The sequence below is a fragment of the Sturnus vulgaris genome, chromosome 3 (genome assembly GCF_052056855.1).
Source record: "Sturnus vulgaris isolate bStuVul1 chromosome 3, bStuVul1.hap1, whole genome shotgun sequence".
Lineage (NCBI taxonomy): Eukaryota > Metazoa > Chordata > Aves > Passeriformes > Sturnidae > Sturnus > Sturnus vulgaris.
This window is the reverse complement of record NC_142245.1, coordinates 58606008-58622938: the sequence shown is the minus strand read 5'-3', so window position 1 is coordinate 58622938 and position 16931 is coordinate 58606008. Positions and strand designations below refer to the sequence as shown.

The window sequence follows — 16931 nt, the reverse complement described above, 5'->3', positions numbered from 1 at the left end:
TCTGCTATGCTGTTTTGTAATCTCTCCGGTGTGATACCAAGCCAGTGATATTTTAGGTGCTTTATGCAGCATTTGAACTTCATTTAACGTTTTTTTTCTCATAATTACATTCAGCAGAATCCAACACTGAACATAGTCCAAAAGCTGGATGCTATAGTAGTCTATCATACTGCAAACATACCTTATAACAGCTGTGTTGTACATGGCAGTAGCATTGTTATTCTACAGTAGCAAATGCTTCTGGCACCCTTTATTAAGCTGCCATTCTGCAAGTCACTGTCGACTCCAGGGGTATTTTCAGCTAATTCTTATAACACTTGTGAGAAATATCAATAGGCAGCCTCAGAATACAGCTACAGACCAGACAGCTGAAGAGAAAACACTTTGAGATTATGGAAAATGTTTATTAGGCAAATATTTTGGTTGGTTAGTTTGTGATTTCTGTGTGTATTTTTTACATTGTGCTTTTAAATTATTTCTTTCTTTGCTCAGGATTGCTTGTTCAAGAGCATTTGGGAAGTATTAAGGGAAGTAAGCTGGACATACTGGCTTATTTTCACTTAGAGGAAAAGAAGAATCACAGTTTTTCTTCCCTGTCCTACATTTTTTAAAGAAAATGTTATGCATGTTATATGACGGAAGTGAGAGCTGTGATAGATTTAGGGCTGCTTTGTAAACCCTTAAATATATTCTCTGTGCTTGATCCTTATGAAAGATGTGTACTGACTGTGTTAGTATATCATTTCAATGTGATGACAGATTTAAATAACCATATTAAAGGCGAAAATAAGCACCTGAAGAATATACGCCTCATCTAGTTTTCAAAAAGGATGTTTAGTCTAGATGAAGCTGACTCTGAGCGTTGGATCCAAACATATCAGCTGAGACAACAAGAAGCATCTATGGATTACCCTTAAATATACTTAAAGCTAGGAGTGTGAGTGAAAGGGGAGAAAACTGAAAGCATGCCTGTCTCTGAGAGAAGGCAAGGAGCCTGAGAACAAAGGCACTTACTAGATCAGTGGTTGTTCTAGGGCAGGATAAAGCTAATTCTGAACTGGATTTGTTTATAATCTGCTTTCCTCCAATCATCATTGAACAATATTTAAAGAAAGTTGTTTGGAGATGCCAAAACAATGTTTACAGCTGGTAAGAATTCCTGGAGCTGTGCCCAGTTCTTTCTCTTGAACATGTACACTTACAGTGGTTTACAGCTGGTAAGAATTCCTGGAGCTGTGCCCAGTTCTTTCTCTTGAACATGTACACTTAAAGTGCAGGGCACTGCAGAGCAGATGTAACAGCAGAGGGCCCATCCCTGAGTGCACTCATAAGTCTTGTCCTTGGTTTGGGCTCCCATCTGGGCTGGGGCACCCTGCTCTTGGCCTGAGCTGTGTTGTAGCTGGCTTGACTTGAGGCCTGACTTGTCACTCCACTTGATGGCAAAACCATTCCTGTCCCCAGCCCTGCTCTGTTTGCTTTGCTTGGATGCTGTGGGATGGTGTGTCATCTGGAAGGTCTCGTCTGGAAGGCTGACCTTCCTTCATGAAGGGGTCCCAGTTCTGCTGCTCTCTAATGGGGAAAGTCACTGATGTCACCTCATCTTTGAGTGCAGAGCTGGTAAAACGTGGATGTGGAGTTCAAAATAATGTAAACTTATGAAATGGTAATACAAAAGGAAGGTACACACCAAACTGGCTTGAGCTTATAGGAAAAGAAATGAGATGAAAGAGAGTGATTAAGATAAACAGAATGGAGTCAAGAAGAGGAGGGAGTGTAGGTGTAAAAGCCAATTAGCGTAGGTCTTGGGACATAACTGCGGAAATGTACAGCAGGAACATTTCACAAGGAAATTTCTGCTTGTGGTATGCAGAAACAGATGGGAGCAGACAGTGATGAGCAATTTTTCAAATTCTTTCTAAATTCAAAGAATTTAAAAAAATCTAATGGACTTATGAGGTGGGAGGGGAGGAATGGAACAGAAATAGTAGCTCGGAAGGGCTTATATATAAAAGTATGTAAGTACAGCTAGAGGATTGGGATGTGGGTGAATGTGCAGCAGAGGAAGAAGAACCGATGTGCTTACAGTTGGTGCGATTTTCATGTCAGAACAATCATATGGTGGCCCACTCTGGCTGCTGGCATTTCCTGTGCCTTTTCCCTAAGAAGATTCTCCATGCAGCAGCTCCCTGGAGAGTCTAGGGAAATGGCTCTACATGTGGAAAATGGAAGTGCCTGAAATTGACAGTGGGTATCCAGGGACCAAGGTGCTCACACTGGTTTGGACAAGTGAGGGGGAGTAGGATACAGAAATCTTGAGTATCAGAGCAAATGGAGAGGTTCCACATGAATGATGATGGCCAGAAAGCAATTTTTTTCATTATTTCTGCTTGTATTTTACTCTAGTAAAGAATATTGCTTTAAGTTTTGTCTCAATGGATGTGCTCCATTTTTAAGTGGACTTATGGCCTGGGATTGTGGAACTGAAAGAGTTAGGGACTCCTACATTTGTTTACTGCATAAATAGGTGCATCCTGCCACTATTGGTGCATGTTAGTTTCTCAGGGCCCTTGGAGGCAACTTGGCTTGTCTTGAGTTCCTGGAAGCCTCCCAAGCCTTAAATGCTGTTTCCTTCACACATGCCTAGTATCCATCCAAGACACCCCAGATATTGTTAAGGAAGGCCCACACTTGTTTTAATTCTCTTAATACTCATGTCAAAAACATGGGAAATAGATACATTCAGTCAGAAAGTGACTGGGTGAGACTGTGAACTCCTAAGAGAGAAACATGGGCTTGCCCTTGGTGCTCTGTGACAAGCTTAAGCCTAATTCGAGCTGCTCCTGGTAAGCAGCATCAGTTTGTATGTAAATGGTTTATGTTGTGTTTTTGGTCTCCCAAGAGGGTAAGCATCCCTGGAATGCTTTTAAACACAGGCCAGCTATTTTCTTGCCAGTAACCTCTCTCTGTGAGAGCAATGCAGTTTGCTTGCATCTGACAACAGAAAATGTCTTTTGCATTTAAAACAATTAAGTATTTCTGTGCTGTACTTTTACAATGTCTATCTGTTCTCTGTACTTGCTGCCCTTTGGGAATTCCTCTAACTCCATGGCTTCTTTCCTTCTCTCTCAGCCCACTGGTTGTAACAGGGAGACCTTTTATATTCTGGGACAGGCTGGGAGCTTCATGAGGACTGCAGTTGCCAGATCATGCTTAGGAGAAGTTAGACTGAGAACATAGAATGAAGCAGTGGATCTGTCTCCAGGATTAAAAGAACCAGATGGAAAATCTATGGAAGGGATCTGGTATATGCATTGAGGAACTGTCAGATTTGCCCTGGGCTGACTGCAAAGTAGAGAAGCAGATTCCCAGCTTCACCTCTTCACCTGAACCAGCAATGATTGGATGAAATAGATGTGCTGTATGGAGCTGGAACAGTTTCAACACTCCCAGCCAAGATGAGCTCTCTTACAGAAGACATAATCTGTACAATCTCCCATGGTGGTATTTTAGGCTGTGTCCTTGTATCAGAAATGTTTTTAAGAAACAATACAACACTTGAAATTATATCTGCTGGATTACACCTTATTTTCCCCAATGTTTATACAATATACTATTGACAGGGCCACCTTCTCCATGGTTATGTATCACTATTCCCATGTTTCAAAAGCCAAGAACTGAAAACCCTCATGTCTGGTACTATGTAGATGAAATACCTGTGCCAGTGTACCTGGTTAAGAAAGGAAGTGCTGTAAAACTATTCTCAGATGTGTGAAGCCCATTTGCAGAGAACAGAAGGCAAGACAAATGCAGAAGTAACAGCACTGACAGTGGATTCCCCAAAATTGCAAAGATGGTATATGATATGTTCTTTAAACAATAGAAACCTTCAGAAATAATAGGTGGCAAAAGAATATTTGTTGCAATTATTATGTCAAGACAGACTGAACTGGCATTACCACTGGTCCTTTATTAGAGAACTTTACTTGCCTTCTTTCAGTGAAGTTCTCTCAAGCAACTCTGACTCCTTCCCTCATAGGCAGCTTCACACAGTACTGATTCCTTTTCTTACAGGCAGCTTCACACAGCCCTGACTCCTTCTCTCATCCCTAAAAGTTTCCTTCTATATGACTGGCTAAATCCCAACCTGGCCCTTACCCAGCCACCTAGCCCTATGTGTCCCTCACACAGCATCTTCTTATCTGTCCCTTGCATGACCGCATATCCCTTATCTCCTCACAGCACAGCCAGCAGACTCCATCCCAAATTCCTGCAGACTCTAGATCTCAAGCTCTAACTCGAACTGCAAATAGTGGCCAGCTAACTCACTCTTCTAGAACACCCAAACTCATTGGGCAGGCACAGATCTTTCCACTCCTCAGCAATCAGTACAGCTGTAATTCATCAGGAGAGATTGGCTTCTGTACTATCCTTTCAACCTATCTTCCCACAAATATTGACGGCAAAATAAATCATAAAGGAGTTTCAGAGAAGGGAAAAATACTACATGACGGTAAAAAGTGAATTCTCTGTTTTTCCTCGTTAGGTTAACAGGCTTTGGAAGGATCCGAAGGTGCTATTTTTCCCTTAAGATTGCTACTGCATCATGTGCCTATACTGGGACAGAATAAAGGCCCATCGGAATTTACTAAATTCTGTACTATTGTCCCGGACACCTTTTAAAATTAATTTTAATTTGTAACTTTGTCCCACGTCATCGGCATTGCACCGGCAGATGCTCCTGTGAAACATCGGTACTTCGCCAGCTACGCCAACTCTCCGTACCCTTCCACCCCTCCAATTCTCGCGTTGTTTCCCGGGCGCGGGTCGCACCCGCCCTGCCCCGTCCCCACCGTGGCCTGCCGCGGACGCACACACGGGACACGCAGCTCCCGCGCCACCTGACCAATGGCAGCCGCCAACACGTAGGCCAGGCCCGCGCGGGCTGGCCGCAGCCAATAGGCGCGTCCCATGCAAAACACCGCGCCGGGGAGACGCGGCTAATTGGCTCAGTCGCAAGGGCGGCGGGTCGAGCGCTGGTCCGGCGCCCGGTGCTGGCGGCGCAGCCACCGTGATGGGGCTCGCCAGCCCCGACACCGCCTTCTCCGGTACCCGGTGTGTACCGACTTGTGTCACAGGAGCGGCTAAGGCCGGGGCAGGGGGGAAAGTGCGTGCCGAGGTGCCGTTTCGCTATCTCATTCATTAACAGAGCTCCTAAATTCACACACCCGCGTCCCCAGACTCGCCCCGCCGCCGTTTCTCCGGCGAGGGCGGGACTGGGGTCTCGCAGCCGGCGCGGGCTCCAGGGCCTCGGCAACAAAACGCGCGGGCCGGGAGCAGCCGCTGAGCATCCCCGCCCCGGCGCGCGAGAATCTCCCCACGCGCGCCCCTGGGCGCGGTGGGCGCGCATGCGCGGGGGGGGTGGGGGGGCACGGCGCGGGCCGGCAGAGTGGCGGCGGCGGCGGCGGCCGGGGCATGTCGGGCGCGCGGGGCGGTGGGCGCGTGGCCCCTCCCCTCGGCGAGCGCGCGGCAGCCGCTGCGGCGGCGGCCGCGGGAGGAGGTGGCGAGGAGGCGGCGCCTGTGTCGGCGCTGGAGGTTGTGTCCTTCCTGGGGAAGCTGCTGTGCGCAGTCGCGGCGCTGAAGGCGGCTCTGTACCTGCTCCGCAGAGTGTGCCTAGCGATGGCCTGGAAGTCGGGCGGCGCCAGCCACTCCGAGCTCATCCACAACCTCCGCAGTGAGTCCCGGGGTGGGGGCGCGGGCGGGCAGGGCCCCTGGGCTGCGGGGCGGCCGTTACCGGCCGCCCGGTGACCGTTAGCGACCGCGCGCTCCCGCGGCTCCCGCCCGACCCGCCGCCAACTGTCACAGGGAGCGGCACCGGCGCCCGGCCGCGCGTGTCAATGTTGCCTGTCCGTCCGTGTCTGTATGTGCGTGTCGCTGTGTCCGGCCGGGGGTGTGTCCGTGCGTGCCCGGGTGCTCGGGCGGGGGGTGTGTGTCCGGGCGGCGGCCGGTGTCGCAGGGCGGGCCGAGCTGTTGTTGCGGGAGGCAGTGCGGCGGGCGGGGTGGCGCCGATGGCGGTCCCGGAGGGGAAGCGCCGTGCGGCGGCCGTGGCTGTTCCCTACTCGCCGCGTCCCCCCCCTCGCCGGCCCCGTTCCCGCCGCCTCGTCCCCGTCTGCCTTGTGCCTTGAGCTGAGGCGAGGCCGCCGCGGCAGTACCGGAGGGCCCGTGATCCCCCGCACCGGGATCGGCGTCCGTCTGGCTTCGCTCCGGCCGGCGGGAGTGGTGGTGTCGGCGGGCGCCCTCCGGTCTTTCAGGCCCGGGCTGAACAACGCAGCGGGAGCCGCCTGATTTGGGAAACGCGCCGAAGAGGCCGCGGCTGTTTGTGTTGGGTGAAAGGGGGCGTGTGGCGGCAGTCCCTCCTCCCCCCTCCCCGGCGGGGTCCAGAGCGGCTTTGCTGGAAGGGGTGGGCTGGGACCGCAGGGAGAGGACAGGACAGGAGAGGAGCTGTCGGCGTTGCGGACTCGTGCTGTGACAGCCGAGCTTTGCGATGTCTGCCTGGCACCCGGCGCTCCCTTGTGCTCACCGAGGGTTTGTGCTGTCCCCGTGCTGAACGTGGAAGGTGTCGGGAGGGCGCTTCTTCGCCGATGTACTTCAGTACATCCTGAAGTCTGCAGGTCCTGAGAGGACAGTACCTTCTGTATTCAGAGCTTCCATTTTTCAGAATAGAATTAACATCTCTTAAATATACTGACAGTGTCTCGTCTCTGCTCCTGGCCTTTCCCCTCCTCTTCTCAAGTCTCTGTCCTAGATGTAAAAGGATGTAGATTTGGAGCCTGTATTATGGCAGTTGTCTTATTTCAGTGATGCTGCAAGACCACAGACAAGTTCAGCTGTGTGACCTCCTCGTTATTCTGGTGTCATAGGAGAATCACCCTTGTTTTCTCTTTCCGCTTTTTCTCTGCTTATCTGATACTGTGGTCTTTTCCAGTATTTTCTCTTGAGAAGTATCACATCCAGCAGAATAATACATGCTGAAGTGACTTTCAGTTTCCCTGTAAAAACTACTAATTGTTGTAGAGTTTCTCTGTTTTATAAATAGATAACTTATGTAGTTACAATTGTTGCAATTTTTTTTTGTTTTGTTTTGTTCTGCAACTGAAAGGGCTAGAAATACTGTTTTAGTGAAATACTGTTCTCTTACGCAGCAAGGAAAAACTTTCTGACATAAAAATCAACATTAAGCTCCAAAATATATCCAAAAAGCAATTATTGCCAGAATAGTCTATGGCACTCAGAACCTGAAGGCAAAGCCAGTTTCTTTGTTGCAGAAGACAATGACAGTTTTTCAGCACATGGAAACTGTTTAGGGCATTGCAAATAATGATGACGAAGCTAAAAACCATTGTAGTTAGTATACAGCAATAGTTGTATAGGAAGAGGAAAGTAAAATAGAAGCCCTCAGTATTGTAATCTCAAAGTATACTGATGGTAATTTCCTGGAAAATTGCAGTCTGTAATTTCCCCCACTCTGTTTTGCATATTCATGCCAAAATGTTTTAAGGGGTACTAAATAGGGAAATAGTGGATTGGCAGTAAAATATTGTGGAAGCACAGAGGCCTTTGATCTTGCAGCAAGATTGTGTTGTCACCTTCAGTGGGACTCTAGTCATGCTGTAAGGGCTTTATGAGTGCAGAGCAGTTACTGAATTAAGACCATACCTTTCAACTTAGATTTCCTCAGGTAAGATGATACCTTGTTGCTAAACTTGGGAACAGATTTAGAAGAAAGTACTGTTTAATGTGATACAATTCTCCCAGATGTGTTTTAACAAATTTAAAAATTACTGGTTATTAGAAAGACTAAAATGTTCCAGAGAATTCATTTGGAGTAAGAGATCTATCAATGTGTTTTCCCCTCTCTAAAAACAGCTACATAGCATTTACAGCATTTTATGCTAAAAGTAAGAATGCAAATTGAATATGGTTAATTTGATGTTGTCCAATGTTTGTCTTATGTGTAACTTAGTAAATGTGTGTGTAATGTAGTGTATATTTGGCATAACTTAAAGAAAATAATGCAGGTTGTAGTGACACAGTAAGTTTTCTTCTGCAGCAAATCCTGGTAGAGAGGCTCTTGCCCCTGCCTTTATGCTGCAATTCTCCCCTTACCTGTTCTTGTAGAATTGCTTGTGAGGGAGGCAGTGCTGCAAGACTGGGTCACTTTCTCATGACTTGTGAAACATCAAGATTTAAACTCCTCAATGTCTGTAAGCTGTTGTAATATGATGGTTAGAGAAGCAGTGAACTTGGTTGTGGGTAAATGAGGACTGGAGAGAATGGGAACTTATTAAAGTGGTTTTGCTTCTAAATAAAAACATCATTGGAAGATTCCTCTAAGCTACATGTTCTTTTCCTTTAAAACGGCTATAAAGATTATTCTTCATTATAAGCTGTTATTGACAATTACTAGTACTTCTATTTTGTGGCAATAAAGTTCTCCATTTCATGACATTCACTTCACTGCTCATTTCACTGTTGCCTTAACTATAGGATTAACTTTTCTGTAATGGTAACAATCATTGTGTTAGGGCTGTGACAAGTGATTTTTGATATTTGCAATGCAGATTTAGGCGATTCTTTATAGGCTTTATCTTTGCTGTCCTGTCTTAAAAGGGACAAACTAATAAAGAGGGCCCTGGAACTTGCATATTTTTCAGCATATGCTTAAGGACAAGTGACTGAAGAATGTTGCAGTACATTGTTTTGTTGTTTTGATTTTTAACTTGTTGCATTGTAAACATGTTTTTGCGCTGTTAATTTGAGGCGTCATAGATGCACAATTTGACATACACCAAATAAACTTATTTAAAACACACTCTTCACAATGAAAATGCTGTCCTTGGATGTGCTGTTGCTACGAGGTGTTCAGCTGCTTTGTTTCAGTGATTCTTCAAAGTACTTCTCATTTTTTAAAAGTGCCTTTGTTAATCTGAATGGTTCTTTCTTCATTAAAGTCTTAAAACAAATATTTTTCACCTTCACAGAGTAATTTAAATCTTTGTTTCTTCTTAACTGAAAATAGTGCCTTTTGAACATGTGCCTTCAAACTTGAGTAAACTTCCCCCTGAAATATATTTAAAGTAAGATCTTTTAGCAGACAATATTTCTAGGAAGCTCTAAATGTAGGTTACTGTAGGGTTAGAAATCATGCTAAAAACAGAAATTGTTGCCTTTGTTTAAATAAATAACTCTGTCAGGAGTTTTTTTTTTAAATTATGAATCTGTCATATAGAGGTGCTGAGGAAGGAGGAAAAGAATTGGTGAGTTATTTACTGGTGTCCTGCTTGATTGAAAATATTTTGATTCTAAATCTGTAACTTTTTTCCCCTTTCTGTACCTTCAGCTCTCTACTGATAGGTCACTGTTAGATCATTTCAGTTTCTGTCTTTCATACTTGGGCTTTTTCCAAGTCCTTTTACTTTACATGCCAACATCTTAGAAATAAGTTTTTCTTTCCCACCTGAAAGACAGAAAAAGTGTTTCCCTGTCCAATTCACAAGCAATCAAAGTTCATTAAGTTTCCTTTTTGCTCCAGTCAGTGTCATGCTGCCCTATGACAAGCTTGCTTTGCTTATTTCTCTGATCATGTTGTGTCAATGGTGTTTCTCGAATCCACGTTTCTCAGTGAACGTGATGGTTAGTTAACCTGGGTGTGGCTGAAGTTGTTAACCATCTGTGGATTTGTTTCTTTCTACATTATTTTACCTTCCTCACCTAATAAACTTGTATTGCAAAAGTTAGCAACTCTAATTTACAAGATTCCATAGAATTTTGCACCTCGCATAGGATCAGATTCTTAATTTTTCAGCGTAAATGATGCTTCCAATCCGTATTTATTCATATATTATCAGGGTCTGGGAATTCTATTTTTAAACATGCTAAAGGTATTTCTCCAAGTGTTTTAATTATTTAGATGTTAAATAATTAAAAATGACATCTTGGCATGCTTCGTCATGATGAAGGCTTATCTGCAATGAATCTGCATCTTTGGTGCAGGTTTCTGGTTGCTGAGGACAAATCTCTTTGGGAACTGCCGTGAGTGGGAAAGCATTGGATATAGTAAGCCTAAGCTAGGTTCATCAAGCAGTAAACATTGGTTTTGTTTTATTTTTCCCTGTCATGTCTTTTCCCTTGGTTTATCCAAATCTCTTCTACATCTGTCTAATTTTGCTTAAGGAAGAGTAATGTAACTTGGATGAACATGAAGAAAGGAAATGATAATGGAAAATTAGACCAAATTTAATGGCTCCCCTGCACAAGCACTTACGCTGCTGCCTGTTATGTGCGTTCAGCGACCACCCTTTCCTTCATCATAAATGTATTGAGGCCTCAGTGTCTAAGCATTGTAACTTATGACCAGGTAGTGAAATGGTTAGAAAGTGAACTATTTTTTCAGTTAAAAATTAACACATCCACTGATATGTTAACTTAAGAATATCTAAAATTTCTTAAATTTAGTTCATGTCTCAGGTGGCAGTCTTGAAATCTGTGATGCTATTTTTTTGAGCATTGAGATTTTTAAAAAAATTTGTTAGCAAGTAATTTGAATAATTGCCTAAAGGAGTTCCTGTGAAACTTATTTATTTTTGAGTAAGATTTAAGTATTTCTTAATGATTTGCCCATACCAGTGAAATGTTTTGAAGGAATTTTGACACCCATGATCTTTTAAGAGGCAGGTCTTCAAGTAAATCAAGACAACTAAATATCCCAGATAATAGGAAATGATAACAGAAGGAAAAACAACAACCTAAATTTAAAAACATTTATCATATTTTATTGGTGTATAAATTAAGATTGTGTTCTTAACTGGTTCTTTCTTGTTGGCATATTTTTTTCACTTTATTGTTAGACAGCGTGTCAATGTAATGTTAAAAACATACCTATACTTTCTCAGAAACTCCCAAAATTCAGCACATCGAAATCCAAGTCCTTGATAATTCAACAAAAAGAGGGCATTTTTTGCTGATTATTTACATCACAAATCTTTATAACTCCTAATAAATCATTTTAATTAAAATGTTCAGTTCTTTTGCTTGATTGAAGATATATTTTTGTATGTGAATGTAATAGCATGATACAGTTGTTTTTCCTGGTGGTCTGAAGCTGCCTAGTAATCCATAGCAAAATGGAAATGATACCGCAAATGTATCTAAAACAGGTCATTACTGCTGCACGTAGGCATTTTTAAAAGAAGGAATCTCCTATTAGTATAATTCGTATAACTCTAAGCTTTTCTTTTAATGCTACTTTTTCTTTCATCCTGATGTAGAATCAAGAGATCATTAAGAGCATAAGAATGTTATCCCTCAAAGTCATGTTCTTTAGTGCTTCATAACACTTTAAGTAAATATTTTAATGAGGTTAATTTTATTAATGTTTTAATTTTTAATTTAAATTACCAACATTTGGCAAAAAGTGAGTCAACTCTTTTAAAGCTTGAGATCAGTAAGCTGTGGACTTCTCCTGGACTGGCTGACTTGTGAGTTACATTTTAAGACTTCAGAACCTGAATACTTCTATAGTGGACTTGAGCACAGAATAGTTTCAAATGCTTCAGAATTCTTTGGAATTTCTGCTAGTAGGACAGCTTTTTGTCATTTTGTCCCAAGAGTCAGGGTTATATTTTCCTGATATTCTGATCTTCCTCAACTTTCATGTAGTACTAGTTCCTGTCTTAATGAAACCATAATAACAAACTCTTCGTGTGGTCTAGCTGCTGGTCCTAACAGCATTGGGTTTTCTGAAAACTGCAGAGTAGTTGCATGGAATCTGCTCAGTAAGGTATGAGATGTGCACAATCTGCCTTTACAGATCTGCTAAAGCTGTAAGTAGTTTTGCCTCAAGCCTTACTGGGAAGAGAGTTCCCTGTCTATCTGTCTGATCCAGCTAAGTTTATCCTAACCTCTGCAACATTTTTTCATTATTACTGATGGTTGTTGCCAGTTCGTATTGAACTCTTCCGTTTTGACTTTCCATGTGATGTGTAAGTGAAGTTCAGCCTTCTCAAATGTTGAAGGATTGAGGAGTGCTTGGAGGTTAAAGTCTTCCCTCATCTGCACGTGAGTGGTTCTATGTTTTTGCGTGCTGAAACCAACCTTAAAGTTACCTTTTTCTTTCATGTACTCCTCAAAGTTTTGTCATTTAGCTGCTGGTACAGATCTAGAAAAAATCAACATAACCATTACGATAAATGTGAGTACATTACAGAGAACTTCTGTATAAATCTGTGTGCTGTGTTAGCACACCTTTCTCCTCCCCTGGAGAAAAAAATGGTTAAGACCAACTTTGCAACGTTGGCTTACAGTAGGAGGGGAAAATACAGCTGTGGTTAAAATGTCTGAATTAGTTAACTGCAGACTTTCAGATCCATGAAAATAAATAGAAAACTCTTACCCATTACACCAAAGTGGATGGGTTGCTTTTGAAGGTGATTCTTAAGAAATGGAGAAGGAATACTACCTTAAAGTAAAAGTGAAATGTTGACAGGTAAGTTTGTATTTAAACTGAAGCTTGAGGCTGTATACTAGTTTGTTGTGTTGAGCTTAGCTTATGATTCCCATGTTGTTTTACCTCTGCAGGTTTTGAGTAGCATTTAAATGGTAATTGAATATTTATTATTATTATTATTACTCCCATTATTTTTAATTTCTGTCACTTTGGAATTTTCATGGGACTTGATAGTTTTTTTTCATTTCTAGATTAGCTCTGATGGACTCTTGCTTTCCTCAGTCTTTGTCGTTTTATCTCTGAAAGATAGACTCTCAAGTGATTCCTTCCAGTGAGCTGTATGCAACATCCTGTTTGGATAATGTTTGGGTATTGTGAATCCAAATCACAGCGACAGTAGATGGGCAGCTGAATGTTTGAGGCATATAGTTCTTAAATTATCAGCGAAGCACAAGAAGTTTGCATGTATGAGTGGTATAAGAAACACTTGTTTACAAACACCTACTTTCACTTTCTTTAGCACAAAGAGCTTTGTATGTTTTGGGTCCGTGTCCGTTATTGGATCCTAGTGATGCATCACTTCTTGTTCTAAGTGCTTTCTTTGTGTTCATGCTTTACAGTGAAATCTTGCTATGCTCATTACTTAAATAAAATTGTATTAACTGAACCACATTCTTTGCCATCTTTTTTCTTCCTCTGCTCAAACAAAAAGACCCTGACTTTAAAAATGTCAGTTGGTCAGATGGTTAAAACCAACAATCTTCACATTGCTTGCAAATCAGGATGTGATTCTGTTCCCAGCCCTTTCTCCTCTGGAAAGCTGCTAGCTGGTTTGCGTGGTTCAGATGGAGACTGTCATTTGACACTGTCCTGTACTATATCCATGTCTTTAAAAGTGAGTGGCATGGATTAGACCAATGAACCATTTGATAGATAAGGCTGAGTGGTAGCACTGAAAAGAGTTGTGGTCAAATACTCTATGTTCAAGTATAGACTCTGACAAGTGCTCTTCCTCAGGGGTTGGCACTTGGACTGGTGTTGTTTAACATCTTTGTCATTGACATTGACAGTGGGATCAAGTACACCCTCTGCAAGTTTGTGGAGAGCAAACTGTCCAGCATCAAAAGCAGCGTGGCCAGCAGGCAAGGGAGGCAATTCTGCCCCTCTGTTCTGCTCTGCCCTGCCCTGGTGAGACCCCAGCTGGAATGCTACATCCAGCTCTGGGGCCCCCAACATAAGGAGGAACTAGTTGGCTTTTAAGGTTTCTTCTAACCCAAACCATACTATGATTTGTCACATCAGTAATTTTAATCTACATGAATGAATCTTTTGTAACATAAAGCTGTATGTGCTTTGCATCATGCCTTAAGACCTCTGTCTGATTTTTAAATTTCCCTGTTTCGCTGAAAATTTGTCTTCCTAAGTGAAGTATTCTGCAGTGGTAATGGAGAAAGTAATCTAAGAAGCTGAACTATGTGGATGCTGAAGTAGTTGCACAGTAAGTGGTTTTGGGATCTGCAGGAGCGTTTTTTAAATACATAAAGTCAGCCCAGGAGGAGTTTGAGTAGGTGTTATGGTTTGTATAGTAAGCTTGTGTGCTGGGTCATGTGGCAATGACACATCTTCTTCTCTGATCTGGAAGCCAGTGTGAGTGTAAATGTTGACTACTAGTATATTATGGTTTGGTTAGAAACATGTTTGATCTACAGTGAGGTAGGCAATTCTTTGAAACATAAGCATTTCAGTAGTGCATTTGTTGCTAAATAAAGACAAAATGAAAAGATAGGTTGTTTACTTGTTGAAAGTCCATGGTGCCTTTTCAGACTCTTCTTTTCTTGCTCTCTGACAGCCAACTGCCCAGTTTCCCAGGTTACGTTCAACAGTGGTGTAGTCCCACCTTCAAGCCCAAGGACTGCTCTGAGCTCTTTTCCTGTTTTCATGGTGTTATTTGTGGAAAAGAGGCAGACCAGAGAGAGTTTTCAAAACATGCTCCAATTATGTCAAGTTGTCATTGCCACAGCCTCTGCACAGAGTAACTCTTGAACTTGGCAGGCAGTGCTCCACTGTTAAGTACTTACTTTTCGGCTTCAGCCCTTTGAAGCTTGGAAGTTGTGCTGATATAACTGGGTGTTTTTTAGTTTGCTTTTTATTTCAAGCTGTCAGTGTGTTTGTGTATTATCCTTTGCTCGTAAACACTTTAATATCTGATTAGTTTGCAGTACAAACTGATTATCAGTCATGAAACCCAACAGTCTCCTCAAGGAGAGTTTTCTCTGCACATTATAATTGGAAAGGATATTCTACTATATATTTAATTGTGAATTATTTTCTTGCAATATACAGCTTCGTTCTAAGATTCAGAAAATGTTTTTAGCTTGCATTTTATTAATAGTTTATTTATTTTTTATTGTTTTGGCTTTTTGGTAGAGATGGCATGAAATTAGAATGTCTTCTTTGCAATATAAGCTTCTATTATTGGCTTCTTTAGGGGATATCCTTTTTTCTGGACTTAATTGAGAATTTGATAGAGACACGTTTCAGACAGAATTAAGATCCTGGCAGCTGGTCATCTTGGGACTGACTATTGTAGGAAGGAAAGGACTTTTTTGTAGTTCGGTACCTTACAGTTGCTATGTTCCTCTTTATTCAGCTGTGAGACTAAGAATATTGTTATCAACAAAATAAAAATTACAACTAACTCAATACTGACCTTACTGTTTAGGGCTTGATTGTTTTTCTTAATTCCCACCTAAAATGTCATGCTGTCTCCATCTAAAAATAAGCAAATTGAAAAGCAGACTTAATCTATGGAGGGATAGCTGAGAGGGTGTTGTTTGTTTTATGAGGATAGAGTGTTATTCAATAATTGAAATAAATGGATGACAGCAGATTCAGCTTTTCCCACTGGTTCTGCTGGGGACTCTGAGTATGGGTAACTTCAATTTTTATTTACTGACGAAAAAGACGGCAATAATCAAAGACAGTACAAGAGTCAGCAAATCTCATGATTGTTTGCTGAATGAGAGCATCCTGAATGCTCAAAATCTGTAGAATATTAGTAGTTTCTGTTTTCAGGGTTTTTTTGTAATTTGCCTGTCAGTGTAAGCATCTTATTTAATGTTGTATGTACTTTGACTGGAGCTAAGTTTTGTGAAATTAGAGAAAGTTCTTGGCCTTATCATAGGGCCCTGCAGTTGCACTTCCAAGCTGGAAACTTGTTCTTTTTGGTCTCTGCATGTTTATTCCACAAGGCACAAAAGGAAAGAGCAGGTGGCTACCTATAGTTCTAGAATATATGCACCTATCTGCATGTAAAGAAATAAATCACTATTTTAGACCTTTTGTGAAGGCTTCTTGGCTACTGCTTTTTGACATCCCTTCAGCCCCCTAGAGCCTTTATCTCCTCACTTTTGTTATAATCAGCCTTGCTTCTTCTTCTTTTTTAAAAATACATTTGGTTTGGAGATACTAACTTTTTAGTGATTCCTAATGAGACTCGAAGAGTAAAAGTTTGATTCTTTTGGTTTCTATGCTTTGTTCACAGAACTGCTATACAACTCATCCAGCTAATTTCTAGTGGTCAGGGAAGACGTTTTTTTCCTCCTTATTACCCTCTATTGTTCATGCCCGTCTATTAATGGATTGATTTGTTTGTTTTCTTTTGGTACAATTTTCCTTGGTAAGTAAATTTACGAGCTGCTGCAAATGCCTACTGAAACCTTGGATTGAAATGAGTTTCCTTTAACTGGAACTGCTATAGTGTTCAGTTCAAAATGAAATCAAAGAACAGGATAAGTCTAATGTGTGGGGACTGTGAGTGGAGTGTATGCTTTTTCTGGGACTTACCAGATACCAGAAATAGTTTAAAAAATAATATTTTTTAAAAAGGAATTGTTTTCCTTAAAATTTTCCTTAGTAATAGTATATTCCTTTTGCAGTTCTATGTGATAATTTGTCTTCAGACCAAAAAGGAATATGATCTGAGGAGTTATTTTCCTTTCTGAATTCAAGAGTACGTTATATAAGATAATTAATTCTGGACTCAGTTAGTAGATTAAAAAAAAAAAAGGAAAGGCAAATCTCATGATTAATAGGTGTAGTTGAGAGCACCCACTAAAAACTCAGGAAGATCTCTGCAGAAGTTAGCCCAGTCCTGGGCAGAGATGTGTTTTGTTGGTGGTACTTCAAAAAAAACCACTGGTGCAACTTCAGGACAATCTTACACAAGTTCTACAATTTGATTTTCATGTTTTGGGTTAGATATTAATGGTGCTCAAATGATCTGGCTTTTTTTGTTTTTCTTTTAAAGTATAGTTTTGCAAATAAATCCTTATTTAAAGAAAGTAGTTAATGAAGCAATCCATCATTGAAATGTCAGTTATTTGTAGTTTATATCTTCTTTTAATGCAAGTAATTAGTTAATTTCTTC

The 16931-nt window shown here is 41.7% G+C and overlaps 2 protein-coding genes across 4 annotated transcripts in view; one reads left to right on the top strand and one right to left on the bottom strand.

Annotated features, from left to right (window-relative positions):
• Positions 1 to 5444: 5444 nt before the first annotated feature.
• PCMT1 (protein-L-isoaspartate (D-aspartate) O-methyltransferase) overlaps positions 5445 to 16931 on the top strand; it is a 35817-nt gene continuing 24330 nt past the window's right edge. For all 3 annotated transcript variants that reach the window (XM_088161744.1, XM_014874227.2, XM_014874228.2), the window contains exon 1: positions 5445 to 5731. In XM_088161744.1, the coding sequence (XP_088017870.1) occupies positions 5473 to 5731 (259 nt within the window). In that variant the 5' untranslated portion in view covers positions 5445 to 5472. The remainder of the gene's footprint in view (positions 5732 to 16931) is intronic.
• Positions 10808 to 16931, bottom strand: part of LRP11 (LDL receptor related protein 11) — a 52254-nt gene continuing 46130 nt past the window's right edge. Inside the window, exon 9 of the transcript XR_015802472.1 lies at positions 10808 to 12214. The gene's annotated coding sequence lies outside the window, so the exon portion shown is untranslated. The remainder of the gene's footprint in view (positions 12215 to 16931) is intronic.